The sequence below is a fragment of the Rhinoderma darwinii genome, unplaced genomic scaffold, assembly GCF_050947455.1.
Source record: "Rhinoderma darwinii isolate aRhiDar2 unplaced genomic scaffold, aRhiDar2.hap1 Scaffold_4288, whole genome shotgun sequence".
In the NCBI taxonomy this organism is placed as follows: Eukaryota; Metazoa; Chordata; class Amphibia; order Anura; family Rhinodermatidae; genus Rhinoderma; species Rhinoderma darwinii.
In genome coordinates, this window is record NW_027463810.1 from 89,383 (window position 1) to 107,477 (window position 18,095).

Consider the following 18,095-nt stretch of genomic DNA (forward strand, 5'->3'; position numbering starts at 1 on the left):
ATGCTCACTACACCCATAGATGAATTCCTCAAGGGGTGTAGTTTCCTACATGGAGTCACTTTTTGGGTGTTTTCTCTGTTTTGGTCCTTCAGGGGGTTTGCAAATGCGGCATTGCCGCCGCGACCATTCCTGATAAATTTGAGGACCATAAGCCAAATGGTGCTCTTCCCCTTCTAAGCCCTGCCGTGTGTCCAAACAGCCGTTTATTAGATGTGGGGTATTGTTTTACTCGGGAGAAATTGGTTTACAAATGTGGCAATGCTTTTTCTCCTTTAGTCCTTGTGGAAATTAGAAAAAATTAAGCTAAGCCTACATTTTCTTTGAAAGAATGTGGATTTTCATTTTCACAGCCTACTTCCAATAATTTCTGCAAAAAACCTGCGGGGTCAAAATGCTCACTATACACCTAGATCATTTCCGTGAGGGGTGCAGTTTCCCAAATGGGGTCACTTGTGGGGGGATTTCCACTGTTTTGGCACCGCAAGAGCCCTTCAACCCTGACATGGTGCCTAAAATATATCCTAATAACAAGGAGGCCCCAAAATCCTCTAGGTGCTCCTTTGCTTCTGAGGCCGGTGTTTCAGTCCATTAGGACACTACGGCCACATGTGGGATATTTCTAAAAACTGCAGAACCTGGGCAATAAATATTGAGTTGCATTTCTCTGGTAAAACCTTCTGTGTTACAAAAAAAATGGATTAAAAATTAACTTCTGAAAAAAAAAAAAACATTTGTAAACTTCACCTCTACTTTGGTTTAATTCCTGTGAAAAGTCTAAAGGGTTAAGAAGCTTTCTAAATGCTGTTTTGAATACTTTGAGGGGTGCAGTTTTTAAAATGGGGTGACTTATTGGGAGTTTATAATATATAAGGCCCTAAAAGTCACTTCACAACTGAACTGGCCCCTGTAAAAAATAGCCTTTTGGAATTTTCTTGAAAATGTGAGAAATTGCTGCTAAAGTTCTAAGCCTTGTAACGTCCTAGAAAAATAAAAGGATGTTCAAAAAATGATGCCAATCTAATGTAGACATATGGGGGATGTTAATTAGCGACTATTTTGTGTGGTATAACTGCCTGTCTTACAAGCAGATACATTTACATTTAGAAAAACGTTCATTTTTGCAATTTTTCACAAAATTTGGGTGTTTTTCACAATTAAACACTAACTGTACCGAGCAAATTTTAACAGTAACATAAAGTCCAATGTGTTACGAGAAAACACTCTCAGAATTGCTTGGATAGGTGAAAGTATTCTGAAGTTATTACCACATAAAGTGACCCATGTCAGATTTGAAAAATGAGGCTCTGTCAGGAAGGTCAAAAGTGGCCAAAGTGGGAAAGGGTTAATGACTGCCCATACGCCTTCCCACGGTGGTCATTAAGGGTACTTATGCCACAGCAACACCTTTTCACACCACTGTGTCATAAGCCCGAACGGGTGTCGGGCTGTTTGAAGACAGGCAGGCTCCTGCTCTAACGGCCGGGATCAGATTACCTCAGATCCTGGCTGTTTAACCACTTAGATGCCGTGGTCATTAGTGACCGCGGCATCTAGGTGGTTTCAGAGGGAGGGAGCACCCTCTGTCACCCTATCGGCACCCCTGCGATCGCACCAATGGGGTGACAGCGGGAGCCCCTGATTTCCATGGCAGCCAGGGGCCTAACAAAGGCCCTCAGGTCTGCCATCAGTGTATGCCCATTAGGTCCTGCCAGAGGCAGTTTTACACTGACAGGTATAATACAGAAATATTGCAGTGTATTATAAAAGCGATCGCATAGTGAAGTCCCATAGTGGGTCTAAAAATAAATAGTTTAATAAAGTTTATAATAAATTAAAAACTCACTTTTTCCCTAAAATGCTTTATTATGAAAAAAAAAAAAAAGCTACAAATAATTGTTATTGCCGCGATCGTAATGACCCAAAACTATAAAACGATTGCAGTATTTAACTCGCACGGTGAAAAAACAATGCTAGTATTACAGTTTTCTGTTCCTTCTGCCTTACAAAATGATACCAATAAAAACTAGAAGTCGTCTTATTTTCGTTTTGCTAAACACGGATTCTAGTGGCTTCTTTTTTTGCAGACCCAGACACTAGAATGGGTGAGACGGACCACAACTACAGATAAAAAATAGGACCTGTTAATTAATTTGCGGAACGGACACACGGATCCACATAAAAAAAAAACAACAACATAGGATTATACCCGTATCTTCCTGTAAGGCAACTGGTTGCAGCAGGAGCCCTCCCTCACTGAAATCTGCAATGGGAAACTTCCATACTTACCAATGTTTTTAAGGGGTCTCTATAGTATCTAGGCACATAGATGGACTTTTCAGACCATCCCACAGATGATAGAGATTTATTAACAACTACTGATGTTCGTATTTGATGGTTGAAAACATAATAAAAAGCTCAACTTATTAAAGAACTACGCACAGTGCAAAGAACAATGGTTTATAAAATCGAGTGCAGACGAACAGTGGTCATGGCTAAGCAGCCAATATGACCAATTTCATTCTGTGTCCTGGAATAGAAATAGCTGTAATCTGATTGGACTGCGGTTCTTGGCTTTCATTTTTGGACAAGTCTGTTACTAATCTGCCGATCATCTAAACCTTCCGATTATGTGTCCTCAGATGCCTGAGCATGTAGTTATACGTCATAAAAGGTTTTCCACATTCTGGACAGGAGTATGGCTTCTCCCCCGTATGGATCATCTGATGTTGGGCGAGGCTTGTTCTGCGTGTAAAACCTTTACCACATTCAGAACAAGAAAATGACTTCTCACCAGTATGAATCTTCTGATGTCTAAAAAGGTCAGAGGGGAACCGAAAACACTTGTCACATCCGTCACACTTAAACGGTGACTCTCCTGTGTGGATCATGGCATGTTGGCTGAGCTGTGAAGTTCGATGAAAACTTTTCCCACATTCCAAACATTTATATGGTTTCTCCCCTGTGTGAATTCGGAGATGTTTCACAAGATGTGACTGGTAGACAAAGCATTTTCCACACTCGGAACACGGCAGGGTTTGCCCCGTGTGATATCTTAGATGGGCAACGAGGTGCGACTTATACCGAAAGGTCTTGTTACACTCCGTGCAAGGGAAGGGTCTCTCACCGGTGTGAAATCTGTAATGGGCCTGAAGGTTTCCAGTATTACGAAAACATTTGCCACATTCTGAACACGTGTAGGGCTTCTCTCCAGTGTGGACTCTCATATGAGTCTCAAGGCTGGTGTTGTTCGTGAAAACATTTTTACATTCTGAACATGGGAAGATTTTTGACAAAGTGTGTACCCTTAGATGAACTTCAAGACTGCCCTTATTAGAAAAAGTACTACCACACTCCAAACAAGAGAATTGCCTCTTTGTTTCATTACTTCTCTTGTCTGATAGACATTTTCCGCAGAACTTTTTGCTTCCACTAGAGGCAGCAGTTCCTTGAAGTGGTTTTCCACATATACAGCAAGGACCTACTGTCTGTTCTTTTTGGCTTTTCTCATGTTTTCTGCTATTTGGCTGATTATGAAAAGATTTTGTGGACTTCACCTCTCGGTGTGGTGGTGGGTTGTGTGCCAGGAGACCGGAGCTCTCGGAGGAATCTTTGCCAAGTTTAGGACATTCAAATGGATTTTCTCCTATGAATTTTAGAGATGAATTATCTGTAGATAAGAAGTATATAGGTATGAGTATGTAAACGAGATATCAACCCCCCCCCCCATTACAGGATGTGAGAATTAGTACAAGATTATTCTCGACCTGAGGCATCACTCTCATCAGCACACCATAATCTACACTGACCATGGGGTATATTAGTTGTAATGTACTGCAGTTGGTGCCTACAAAAGTATTTGATGTTGCATTTGTGTAGTCAACTGCTTTGGCAAGCACATGGTACCCCAAATAAAGTCGTTGTCGAAACGAACGTCGTGTGCGGTGGGTGTACCTAGTGCTTTACCTGTGGCACATGCCTTATGTATCTGGGTGGGAACATATCTATATATTATTAGTATGACATTTTGTCTTTATTCCTTGATGGGTTGATGACTTGCGTGACATATATATATATATATATATATATATATATATCGATATTATGATATTGCCTTTGGCATCTGTTCCTCTTTTTTGGGTAACATTCTGGTCACTCCCTGTTTTTATGGGGATTTCCTTTAATCAAATATCTTGATTACATTAAAATTTAACCTCGTTCTGCAGACATTTTGCGACCCAGAAGACGACAGGATGCATTTTTTTTCACCGGATGAGACAAGAAAACTAGAGTGTGTCTCTAACAAAAAAAAAAGCATAAAATGTCTTCATGAATAGGTCATCTCAGCTTTTCTAAGAGAAAAGAACTAGCACCCCATTTTGTATTGTAGAATCTCCCATCAACTTCTTGCAGGTTGGTGAAGAAAATCAAACATATCGGCCCGGAGGAGCAAGGTAGCGGCAATAACCACCACGCTCTCATATTTCCATAAGACAGTGGGGGAATATAAAATTCTTATTAAACAGGCGGCGAAAAAGTGGCATTCATGTCTAAAATAGCGCGTGAGACTTTTCCTGAGCCCGGCTGGGACGTCAGAGGATGCGCTGAGCTGGCGTCACTGAGCGCACAACTTCACTGGCTGCGCTTGTCCCGCCACTGCACCACAGTCGTTAGTCTTCCGCCCAGAGACAGAACCGCCTTCAAGGTATTTTTTTTATTATGACTGGTATGGGGGTTCTATTTTATTGGTGCCCTAGCCCTCAAGAACTATGATCGCAAATTTGTGCCCACTCTGCCATAACGGTTTACCACCCGTCCTCCGGTACTTGGACCAGATCGGTCATTCTGAAATTCTATCGGCCTCAAATATTAGTGTTCACTTACCGTAAGACTGAACTATTCCATTGTCCATCATCACGTCCTTGTACAGATTCCTCTTACCCGGTGGTGTGCGGTCCCGGTGGTCCTCCATCATGACGTCCTTGTAGAGATCCCTGTGTCCTTCTATATACTCCCACTCCTCCATGGAGAAGCAGACGGTGATGTCCTCATGTCTTACAGGAACCTGACACACAATGATACAGTCATCACCCAGACACCTCCCCGGGTGTCCCTCTATAATGTCCCGATATCCCAGCCCCCGGCTCACCTCCCCCGTCAGCAGATGAACGATCTTGTTGGTGAGGTCCAGGATCTTCTCATCGTTCTTCCACTCATGTATCAGCGATGGGGGTGAAGGTTCCGTGATCAATCCTCCTAACACTTGATCCGTACCACTGGGTGTGGTGTGATTACCATGATTCCATATTAGTATATATTTCTATACAATATAATATATAATACTATAAAAAAAATCTTAATCACTTACTTTTATAGAACTATGTACTTAAACTCGTTCAAAGCAATCCATGTACGTGACAAGCATTAAAGAGAAGTATGGAGCGTGCTCACAGGTTGAGCTCACTCCATACTCAGCGGGTGTCGGCTGTGGAATACAGCCGACACCTCACTGCAAGGGGCTGAATCAAAGATCACTTTTATTCCACCTGTTTATCCACTTAGATGCCACTGTCAACAAGCGACTGTGGCATTAGAAAGAGGCTGTGGACCCATCCAACAGCCTATCGGCCTCCCCGAGACAAGATCGCGGAGTGCCGATGGTTGTCATGGCAGCCTGGGGGCCTAAGGAAGGCTCCCAGATCTGCAATCTTTGTGCTCCTATTTAGTCCTGCCAGAAGCACGGTTTAGGCTGCGTTCACATCTGCGTCAGGACTCCGTTCATGGGTTCTGTCGGACCTTTTTGTCAGGGGAACCCATGAACAGGATCCAAACGGAAACCATAGGTTTCAATGAGGACGGATCCGGAGCAATGGGTTTCCATTTCTCACCGTGTAAGGATTCCGTAGTTTTGCCGTAGTCGACTGCGCTATTTATTCCGTCAAAACGACCGAACCCTTACACAACGGTGACAAACGGAAACCATTGGCTTCGGATCCGTCACCATTGAAATCAATACGGTTTCCGTTTGTTTCACTTTGGATCCCGTTCATCGGTTCCCCCGGACGGAAAGCTCAGACGGAACCCATGAATGGAGTCTTGACGCAGATGTGAACGAAGCCTTAATAGTAATTGGAGCGATATACTGCAATACATTAACATTGCAGTATATAGTGCAAGCGCTCCAACGCTCGCTGGTTCAAGTCCCCTAGGGAGACTAATATAAAAGTTAAATACAGTTAAAAAAAAAATTCATGTCCAAAAATAAATACTAAAAGTAAAACTAAAAAAAGTTTTACATTTTTTCTCTAAAGTAATGTTAAAAAATATAAAAATTAAAGATAACTGGTATCGCTGTGTCTATAAAAGTCTGAACTATTACAACATAACAATATATAATCCGCACGGTGAACATTTAAAAAAAATTAAATAAATTTAAAACATCAGAATTGCTGTTTTTGGTCAGTTTATCTCGCAAAAAATATCAAATAGAAAGTGATCAAAAAAGTCAGATGTAGCCTAAAATGGTACCAATAAAACCTACAGCTCGTCCCGCAAAAAATAAGCCCTCGACGAAAAAATAAAAAAAGTTCCGGCTCTCAGAATATGGCGAAAGAAAGCAAATTTTTTTCTTTAACAATTCGTTTTTTAATCGTAAAAGTAGTAAAACGCAAAAAAAACGATATCAATTTGGTATCGCTGTCATCGTATCAACCCGTAGAATAAAGTTAAAATGTTGTTTCAACCGCACGATGAACGCCATAAAAACGAAACCAAAAAAACAAAGGCCGGAATTGCTGTTTTTTGCCCATTTCACCCCACAAAGAACTTTTCTTAGTTCCCCAGTACGTTATATGGTACATTAAATGGAGTCATGAAAAACTACAACTCAACCGCAAAAAACAAGCTCTCATACGGCCACGGAAAAATAAAAAGTTATGGCTTTTGGAATGCGGGGAGGAAAAAACGAAACTGAAAAACTGAAAAATTGGCTGTGCCATTAAGGGATTAAAATGTGGGTACAATGAATTGAAGGCTTTTTTATTTTATCCTTTCAGAACAGGTTTATGTGTCTATGGTGTTTGCTGCCTCCAGTGGTGGCAAGTAGTACTGCAACGGACAGACGTGACATCATAACTCTATAATCTCCCTAACAAGATATTCGTATACATCTGTCCTACAGGTGCGTACAGCGTCAAACTCATGCTACAAATTAAATGTCAAAAGATTCATCCATAGTTCCCAGAATCCCTCACCTCTTCAGTAAGCAGGTGAATAATTTCTTCGGTGAGATGCAATATGTGATTCCCGTCTCGATCCCTGGTCTTTAAGTCTCTTATCTTCTCCAATGTTGTATTATGGAAGATTTTAATATTCTGGTCGCCTTACCACAAGAAATGACAATATCAATTTCTATTGCTGAATTAAAGGGTTTCTCCGAGTTAGTTAAAACATTGGCCAATGCAGAAGAGATGCAAAAAAAATAATAAAAAAAGAGCCATTACTGACCCCACAGATCCCTGTCGCCGCACCGTTCCTCCCCGCCGATGTGTATTGACATAGCTGCAGCGATAACGTTCCCGTATACCCACTGAGACCTGTGATTGGCTATAGCGATCATGTGGGCATACAATTACATCATTGCTGAAGCTATTCAATACACAGCAGCGAGGAGGAACGGAAGCGGTGGCGCTGGAACGACGGGGATTCGTGAATTGAGCGATGGCTCTTTTTTTTTTTTGGCATCCCTCCTACCCCTGGCCAATTTTTTTAATGACTCGGAAAACCCCTTTAAAGGGACACTCCGGCCAAAACTGACCTTTCCCATGTGCTCCATTCTGGTATTCCATGTGTCAGTCTCTCCCCTGTTATTTATCTCTATATATCAGACCGGGACGGTTGCTTAGCAGCAGTGTGAATCCGGCTCGGTGACTACTTTCTCTACTTGGGTCTATGGAGATCTATGTGTCACCCATCACAGGCTTCAGCACAGGTGGGGGGGACAGAAACTTCTATCATCAGCCACCAGTGATACTTAGACAGGTGCAGGTCACATAGGTGTAGAAGAATATAGTGCAGCCTCCCTGTCTGTATACCTCTGGTTTCTCAGCATATTTAGGAGGATATAGGAATCCCCCCCAGAATGCAGACATGGTATGGTCTTTAGCTGGTCATGGGATTGATAGCAAAGCAGAGAGGAAGAGAAAGCTGGGGAAATCCAGGAATAAAGATGGAGTCCCTTATAAAGCACCTTCAAGGCAGCAGTCCAAAAAGTAAGTAGAGTATACATAAAAGACGTATATACAGTCAGGTGGGTGGTGCAGACATGGAAAGTTGTGTTATCACTAGAGGTCTTCTTTAAGGTCTCCGCGTTTCTATTAATGAAGCCGAGGATACAGCAGAGCGTGAAGGTGGGTGATGCTGTATACATCTGACACAAGGGAGCGCCCTGTATGGATGGGCTTTTTGATACCTCATATCATAAGGTTCTTACCTATAGAGTTAAGAAGAATGGTATTCTCCATCATGATGTCCTTGTACCGATCCCTGTGTCCTCCTATATACTCCCACTCCTCCGAGGAGAAACAGACGGTGATGTCCTCATATCTTATAGGAACCTGATACACAATGATATATTCGTCATCAAGCCCGCTCGAAGTGTTATAGTGGAATGTGCAAGCAGCGCTCACCTCTCCAGTCAGCAGATGATTGATCTCTCTGGTGAGGTCTAGGATCGTCTGATCAATCTTTTTCTCTTGTATCGATGATGGAGTGGAGTTATGAGTCCTTCTTACTGTTGCTGGTCCTGTAATCCAGCTGCATCCTCCTGAGTCCCCAAAGATCTTCAAGAGAACATAACCCTAATTTTGCAAAAACAAACAAACTAGGCTTGGCCGGGGTCGAACAGTTCAAGAATAACTTTTGGATGAGTTATCTCCACAATTTCACTACTAAAAATGACAAACCATTTCTACATGCCCTATATGGGCAGATGAAAGCAATCGAGGGGGTCCCCTGACAAGGTCCCGATTCTATCAACCAGAGAAAAAGGCCACTGCATGGAGCAGCATTGGTGTCCCTACATCACATGGAGGCCTATTGATTTGGGTGTATAAAGGGCAAAAAAAATTCCAGGAAAATTAGTCTGTGTTGGGGCAGTCACCTAGCCAAAACCAGCCGACTTTGGAAGCCCCCGCCCGACCAGGCACCTGTTAAATGGAAAATGGTTGTCCTGGAAATTTTTGGGGAGTCCCAGCATTTTGCCGCTCCAAAGCCAGTTTTAGCTTTACCCAAGAATTGAAGTAGAGCACCTAATTTTGAAACGAATGACTTAAATGGAAATGAGTGAGATTTTTCTGGTGAATTTACTCTTTAGCACTCCCCATATACAGAATCACTGCACCTACAAGGAAGTTTTTCCATGACGACACTAGGAACAATAGCAGATTAAATCGGGGCACTCATGTTAAAGGGGTTGTCCGGGCACGGGGTGTTTTTTCATACTGTATGATGTAGGGGTCCGACACCTGGACCCTGTGTCAGGGATCATTACTATGTATATTGTTTGAAAAATATTATCCTCACACATATGTATATACATTTCAGTTCTTTGTGTAATATACTGATATATAATAAGTTCTTTGTTCATGTCGGACACACCTATGGAAGACACCGCCCCCTGGAATGCAAGAAGAGTGAGTCTGAGTACTTACAGCTGTGAAACCGGTGGGGGCTTGGGCACTCCCACATCTCTGGGGAGGAGGCATGTGTCTCTTTCTGTGTTTCTTTGTTCTGAATAAAGAGTTTCAGTCTTCCTCCTGGCTGAGGGAGGGAATGTCTACCAACATTACTCTGTGTGGTGTACTTCTTTCCAGGCATGCCTTCAGCTTTCAATTTACAGAGGTGGTTATTCGGTGTGAAATACGGACCTGACATTTGGCGCCCGAACGTGGGGCCTCACTCGAGGAAATATCAAAATCCGGACAATCGACAATCACAGGGTGAAACAGAGGACTCAAAGTTGCCCACTGAAGGAATTTGATCACCTCCGCAATAACACGGTAAGCAAATTGATTTTATAAATCTTCGTCTTATCTGTGTTAGTGGACAGTCTTGTGGCGATCTGTAGAACCCTTTTGTTGATTTCCTGGATTATCTCAGGCGACAGAGGTGATATTTTCCGCTGTGAGGTCGAAAACCTGTGAGACCTTAGTCGCGCCCGACTAACCATCCTCTGGATAATTAGGGACTAGCTAAAGATTATATAACAGACCGGAGAGCTGCAGACTGCAAATTTTAATATTTCCAGCGAGGCCAGAGAGTCTAAATAAAGATTTGTATATCCTAGCGAGATGTAATAAATACATTGCAGACTAGAGATTATAGTATTTCGGCGAGACTTAGCGTTGCAGACTGTGAAATTGTAATATTTCCAGCCAGACCAAGAGTTGCAGATCGAAAATTGTTATATAAATTACGTGTATAATACGTGTATAATATAGACTGTTAGAATGGATAGTTTGCGGTCCATATTCAAATCTCCAGGATCGTCCGTTTCCGGACAGTCCTATTCGTATGATTTAGTGAAGCGAAGAGAAGGGAAGCAGTATGTGAGTAAAATGAAGAAATTGATGGAAGTGTGTGGAATCCATAGAGGAGGGCGGCTGCAAGCCGGAGATTGGGCAAAAGGTATTCTGGAGAACAAAGTGAAGTTGGAAGGTAGTAAGTTGATGTAAAGTGCTTTAGAGGGATTTTCAGAAGAGTTAGTTAGGAATAAGAAAGGTATTGTATTTATTAGAAAACACAGGACCAGCCGACGCCCGGTAATGGCGTCCGTACCTCATGTTGAGTGTGTCCTCATTGTGGGTGGGAACCCCCCCCCCCTCACAGCTGCGCACTGTGTTTCCAATGGGAGAGGCTGCCCCCCCGCCCCTGATGTGGCCACGCCCGGCCCAACCAAATCAGTATGAAATAATCGCCTTGTTAATTTTGTCATTTGTAGTGTCTTTTCTATTTACAGAAGTTCCATTCTAGTGTGCAGGACGCTGTTCACTGATGAAACAACACGTCATCATAATATAGAGATGGTGGCCGACAGATTGGACTGTTACAGATTATGTGTTTGATGATTTGAACGTAGATAATTCCTATACAATGGTGTGATGAATGATCGCAGATACGTACGTTGTTTTGCCGGCATTGAAAGTGTTAAGATTGTGAGACTAGACGCTGTGAGTGTGTGACCCCCCTCCCTCCCCCCTGTAGTATGCTGTGTTTGGGAGGAGGAGGGGGGGCTGACTGGGTGCAGTCTGCAGGGCTGATGAGACAAAGGATTTCAATATGCACTGCTAGATATATATATATCAGTAATGTCTACAAACCTAAATAAATTTCTTATCTTTGCGCATGCGCTGTTGTTTATAAAAGTTACGATATTTATGTGTTATGATGTGATCAGATTTCATGTGTTTTGATGTTAACCCCTTAATGACCGGGCCATTTTGCACGTTAATGACCAAGGATTATTTTTTGTTTTTTCACGGTCGCATTCCAAGAGTCATAATTTTTTTTTTATTCCGTCGACATAGCCGTATAAGGGCTTGTTTTTTGCGGGACGAGTTGTATTTTGTAATTGTACCATTTTTAGATGCTTATAATATATTGATTAACTTTTATTAACTTTATTTTAGGAGAGTATTGAAAATAAGCAGCTATTCCAGCATTGATTTTCACGTTATAAATTGACGCCGTTTACTATGCAGCGTAAATAACATGTTAACTTTATTCTATGGGTTGGCACGATTACGGGGATACCAAATATGTAAGGGTTTTATATGTTTTTTCTACGTTTGCACAATAAAAAGCCTTTTAGAAAAATATTACTTGTTTTTGCATCGCCGCATTCCAAGAGCCGTAACGTTTTTATTTTTCCATCAATGTGGCCGTATGTGGGCTTGATTTTTGCAGGCCAATGCGGGGATACCATATATGTGTATGTGTGATTTGTTTTGACACTTTTACTAAATAAAACCACTTTTTGGGCAAAAAAAGTAGTTTTATTTGATTTTCACTGTAATTTTTATTTTTATCACAAACTTTATTTAACTGATTGACATATTTTTTTTTAGTCCCACCAGGGGACTTCACTATGCGATGTGCCGATCGCATATATAATGCTTTGGTATACTTAGTATACCAAAGCATTATTGCCTGTCAGTGTAAAACTGACAGGCAACCTGTTAGGTCATGCCTCCGGCATCCCCTAACAGGCAGTTGCGGAAGACAGACCTGGGGGTCTTTGTTAGACCCCCGGCTGTCATGGAAACCCGACGGCGACCCGCGGTTTGTTTGCGGGGGCGCCGATCGGGTGACAGAGGGAGCTCCCTCCCTCTGTCAAACACATTAGATGCCGCTGTCACTATTGACAGTGGCATTTAATGGGTTAAACTGCCGGAATCGGAGCGCGCTTCGATTCCGGCAGTTGCAGAAGGATCCAGGCTGTGTATAACAGCCGTGCTCCTGCCGCTGATCGCATGGGTACAGTGACAGTACCCGCGCCATCACAGGACGGATATATCCGTCCTCCTGCGCGAACTAGCAGCTGCAGAGGACGGATATATCCGTCCTTCGGCGTTAAGAGGTTAATTCAGATGTATTAAACTACAGATACTGTGAGACACGGGGTTTTGAAAATGTATGTGCCCCCACCGTTCCCTATTTTTATATACAGTTTATTGGTTTGCAGTAATTAATGTTATCAGAGATAATATTTTCTGTTTTATTGAATAACTAACTACAATTGTTTTGTTTTTGATTTCACACATGAGTTATGTCATTGTAAAGATATATTTTTGTCAGGAAAAAGTCATTTTTGTTCCAGGCTGTTGTACATTACAGGGGGTTAAACTAGTGCCCGACTTTGTTATGTTGAGATGTAGTTTTGAACTCTGCTACATTACTTTCGCAGAGTCCACAAAGGGGGGAATGGTGAAGGGACTGATCAGGTAAAATTTTGGCTTGTTTTGTGTTAATTAATTTGGTTTCAGGAGATCTAAAAATGTGTATGAGACCCCAATGAGTAATCCAGATTAAATCTGTATGAGAGTAACCTACATTTTGAGGTTTTTCTGTGTAGATCCTTCCAGAACAATAAATATGGCACTGGGTAAGCTGTGCTGTAGTCTCCACCCAATATGAGGTATTGTGTAAGAGACCATCCCCCTCCAGCAAATTTACACAAGAGGCAGAGGTGACGTCACCCACACGAGTCTTTATGGATTTAGATGGGGGAGAAGGCAAAACAAAAATTGTCTGGACATTGTTAATTTGATGTAAAGTTTTTAGGAATTTTTTATTTGTTTTTGTATTAATCAAGTATTTGCAGAACCTGATAAAAGTGAGATTCTCAAAGTGTTCTGGATTATCAGATGAGTGTGGAGAAGTGTATAACATTTGGTTTTATTTTAGAGAATGAAGACGCCACCCCTTTGAGATGTTCTATCTATATGTGACATGGGTTTTTAATGTAAATTTGTAATAAAGAGATTTTATTATACAGTATGTACAAGACAGGATACGAGGCACCAGGTAAATTACCCAGAAACCACTCTCACCTTCTTGTTCATCTCAAGGAGCGGAGCTGGAGGTGCTCGCTGAGACTTGTAACCTGACGAAAGGTAAGACGGCCGACATTTACACTGACTCTAGGTACGCTTTTGGCATCCCCCACAATTATGGGCCCATTGGTAGTAGGAACTTTATTGGATCATCGGGTAAGCCAATTGAGAGAGCGAGAGAAGACAGACCTGACAACAAGAGTATGTGCGGCCAGGTGTCAGTAAATTGGCTTGTCCCTGGATACAATAATGCCACCACTAGGTTTGTAGCAGCCGGCATGATGTGCGCACGGCATGACATAGGTAAAACAGCAAAGGTACCTGTGAAAAGTGCAGCCCGGCCAGATTATCCGTCCCAGCGACTGCAGAACATACAACTACCCGAGGTAGAAGTGTATGACAATGTGCTCGTGTGTGTAGATCTGTTCTCAGGGGGGGCCTGAAGCCCGGCCGGTATCTTCCCCACTGCAGACGTTGTGTGTAAGTGACAGGGGAACAATGTTATCCCAAGTATTGAACTGATGTTTGTACAATGATAAGATATTAGCAGTTCTCTAGACGTTGTCCCAAAGTTAGTTTGTTTAATAACTGTATTTAAGAAGGGTTGTGGGAATATTAAATACTGAGGTTAAGTTTTATGTAAAGTTCTAGACCAGCCTTAGCATTGGACTATTGGAGGCGTCAGATAAAAGGTACAGAAGCGGAATATTCCCATTCGAAAACATTTTTATTTGTTTATTTTTGTTGTTATTATTGTGAAAGGGAAATTTAGAGCAGAGAATTCTGTGCAGTGTATATGTGTATGTATAGATATATATAAAGAAGAAGAATCAGTTTGTAAGTTTTAGTTACTGACCAGTGTGAACGTTTAAAATAAATCTGTCATTGTTAATGTTTTTCTTCAAGTTAATTATCTGATTAAGATCAATTACTGATTAGGCTATGAAAAGCTTGTTCTTCACAGGAAGAGTCCAACTGGGAGCGGAGGCGTGAGAACCAGATTCTAACAGAGTGTGGACGGATAAAGGAAGGTAAACCAGTAGTGCCCAATGCATTCTTGATAGCACTTGTATTGATGGTGTATGACCTCACATATGCCCCAAGACTGCAAGGATCGACGTGGTAAGATCTAATTGGTATGTCCCAGGCTTTACAGATGTTGCTGCTAAATTCTGTTAGAGCTGTTTGATTTGCCTACAGAACAGTCCTGGCAGACCGGTGCCAACCTTATCATACCCACCTCCCACGAAGAGAACAGACCTTGAGAGGCCTTCCCAGGTAGAACGAACCAGATTAGAGTAAGAAAAATTGGTTTAAGACGCTTGTCAGATAAACATGTGGAATCTGTGTATATTTCTGTGAGGTGGAGATGTTCTAGGCAATCAGCTGAGATCATGGTACAAATCCTGCTGAAAGAGTATCACCAAGTGCAAATGAAATGTACCCAGTAATCAAACATATTCTAGGTGCACTGTCCATTGTAACAGAGAAGTTTTTCCATATATATATATATATATATATATATAAAGGTGTTTGATGTCATTTAAGGGCCTGACATTATTGTATGTACTTAGAACAACGTTTATAATGTATGCGGATGATGTTATCACGAGATTAGTATTTATTTTAACAATTGACAAGGGTTGGGGGTCCCCAGCAAGTGCCAGTAAATATGAACTAAAAGACTTTTAACACGATGAACTCCATCACTGAGATGCGGCAGGCGCAGCCGGAGCCAGTACAACACGTTTATCATGAACTGACGGCAGTGTCACAATTCTAAGCAGCCGCCCAGACAAGTAACTTGCCAGAGGAAGAGTACAGATGCGGAGGGTTTGTGATAGTCACAATACAACTCCACTAATCCGCCTATGTGGGATCTCACTCCAGGCTCACAGCATGAGGTGCTATGTACAGCCCGGTGACGTAAACTAAAGGAGACGGTGTCGGACAGATGAGAAGGACCAAACCAAGTCCTGATGACATCAGCAAAGATCAAAGTAAAGACCAAAGACCTGAGTGAATCCGTCAGCAGGATCAAGTGTTTTGATAAGTAAGTGGCTAGGAGGGGGTAATAATAACTCCCCCACTGGACACCAACGTAGTCTGTCTCCACAATTGTGTGGGTTACCCTGAGGGTGACAGTCAGTGAAGAGCAGAAGACAGGAGAAGAAGGGGACGATGGTGTACAGGACTGGCGATGAAGTTATGGGACCCGAAACCTGAGGGTGATAGCATGAGATGGGTGATAGCATTATGTTATTAGTTGAGGCCCTATTGTTTATAATGTCTGAGGTTTATAATTATAATGTGTGTAAATATGCCACGGTGCTGCAAATTACAATCTGAGGAGTTTTATGTGAAGGTGTGAGGTGAAGGTCACTGTGCTGCCCATGACCTGTCATATCTGCAGAGGTAAAGTCTCATTAGAACAGTAAGTGACAGTGCGACAATTATTACTGTTAATAAAAATGTAGACCGGATTAATTATATATATATATTACAACCAGCAGCGGTTTGTAGATTATATCAAGACAACCATCCTGTATCCAGAGGAGAATAGGGACAGTTAGGACCACTCCGAAACCTTGGAAGTCCAGGTACAAAGGGGGGTTACTTATAAGGAGTAGCTCGTCTCAAGCTGATGAAGAAATCCAAAACCCCTACCCGCCTGGTTCGAGTTGTCAGTGGTAGGTTCATAGGCAAGACTCAGGGATAGAGTAATAATATTTTTAGAGGGGACTGTCAGGGATCATTACTATGTATATTGTTTGAAAAATATTATCCTCACACATATGTATATACATTTCAGTTCTTTGTGTAATATACTGATATATAATAAGTTCTTTGTTCATGTCGGACACACCTATGGAAGACACCGCCCCCTGGAATGCAAGAAGAGTGAGTCTGCGTACTTACAGCTGTGAAACCGGTGGGGGCTTGGGCACTCCCACATCTCTGGGGAGGAGGCATGTGTCTCTTTCTGTGTTTCTTTGTTCTGAATAAAGAGTTTCAGTCCTGGCTGAGGGAGGGAATGTCTACCAACATTACTCTGTGTGGTGTACTTCTTTCCAGGCATGCCTTCAGCTTTCAATTTACAGAGGTGGTTATTCGGTGTGAAATACGGACCTGACACCTGCACCGATCAGCTGTTCCGGATGTTATACAGTGGCGGGTGTCGAAAGCAGATGGCTCTGTACACTGCATAGCAGCCGTGCTTCAACTCCGCTCCTATTCACTTGGAAGCATGGCCACTATACTGTAACCGGAGCCATCTGCTGCTGGTACGGACATCCGGAGCAACTGATCGGGGTCGGACCTCACCGATCATATACTGATGACCTATCATCAGTATGAAAAACTGCCCCGTGCCAGGACAACCCCTTTAAAAGTACTTTCCTCCTTCTCCCCAAAAGATTTCCCACAAGACTCACCTCTCCAGTCAGTAGCTGTCTAAGCTTGGCGGCAAAAATTAAAGCACTTCGCAGCCTGTCACTTCTGTCCCGCATTGTATTACAGAGGATTTCCTCTCTTCAGTTTAGTATCTGGAGCTCAAAGTAAAAGAACATAAATAAAATTACTCCTCCGAAACAGCAGAACTCCTTCACAACTTTATTAGGTTATCATTTTTGAATTTTAACTCTTGGCGCTACCACGTGAGTACAATGTACATCAAGCCAACAACAAGGCCCAAATCCACGTAAAAAACATCAACCTAATTCGATTCTGCAGAATGAGCTCCTGATATCCAGTCCCATTATCGGTGGGGATCCCGGAGGTGGAATCCCCCATCTGTTAGCGTACCCTGCTCGCAATGAAAAACGGTTCAGACCAATGTCATGTTTTTACTTCTCACACCCTGACCTAGGGCTGGGCAATTAATCGAAAATGAAATTCAGCGGAATTAATCTACGTCATCTTGCAAATTTTGGTTTTATCAATAATTTTTTCCCCGGTTTACACTGTATCTGCATCTTCAGGACGCAGATACAGCTGAATCAAATGGTAGAGCAGGGAGCTGTGAGGTCCCTGCTCTACCGATCACTATGTACCGCTGGACACGAGGCAGTGACGTCATCGCGCCTGTCTGCACCGAGCCGCACAGACCAGAGAAGCCGAGGGATCTCCTCCACTCGTCATTGGAACGGGGTTAGGCGAGTATGTATATATATTTTTTTTATCAGGCACTATTGGGGTCAGCTGTGGAGGCATTACACAGCGTGGTGGCAGCTATGGGGGACTTTATACTGTGTGGAGAGCAGTTATGGGGGCATTATACGATGTAGAGGCAGCTATGGGGGCATTATACTGTGTGGGGGCAGTTATGGGGGCATTATACTGTGTGGAGGGCAGTTATGGGGGCATTATACTGTGTGGAGGGCAGTTATGGGGGCATCATACTGTGTGGAGGGCAGTTATGGGGCATTATACTGTGTGGGGACAGTTATGGGGGCATTATACTGTGTGGGGGCAGTTATGGGGGCA

At 42.6% G+C, this 18,095-nt stretch overlaps 1 protein-coding gene across 2 annotated transcripts; it reads right to left on the minus strand.

Moving 5' to 3' along the window:
• Window positions 1–1,858: 1,858 nt before the first annotated feature.
• On the minus strand, window positions 1,859–17,158 carry LOC142711556 (uncharacterized). Of its 2 annotated transcripts, none has more exons than XM_075848581.1 (7): window positions 17,045–17,158; window positions 8,685–8,855; window positions 8,489–8,612; window positions 7,251–7,378; window positions 5,147–5,317; window positions 4,939–5,062; window positions 1,859–3,667 (listed from the first exon to the last, which is right to left on the minus strand). In XM_075848581.1, the coding sequence occupies exons 1-7, from the start codon at window positions 17,117–17,119 to the stop codon at window positions 2,613–2,615; spliced, it is 1,848 nt and encodes a 615-aa protein (XP_075704696.1). In that variant the 5' UTR covers window positions 17,120–17,158; the 3' UTR covers window positions 1,859–2,612. The 2 variants fall into 2 exon arrangements, with proteins under 2 accessions (XP_075704696.1, XP_075704695.1); XM_075848580.1 differs by having other exon boundaries at window positions 1,860–3,667; window positions 4,882–5,062.
• Between the last annotated feature and the right edge of the window lie 937 nt (window positions 17,159–18,095).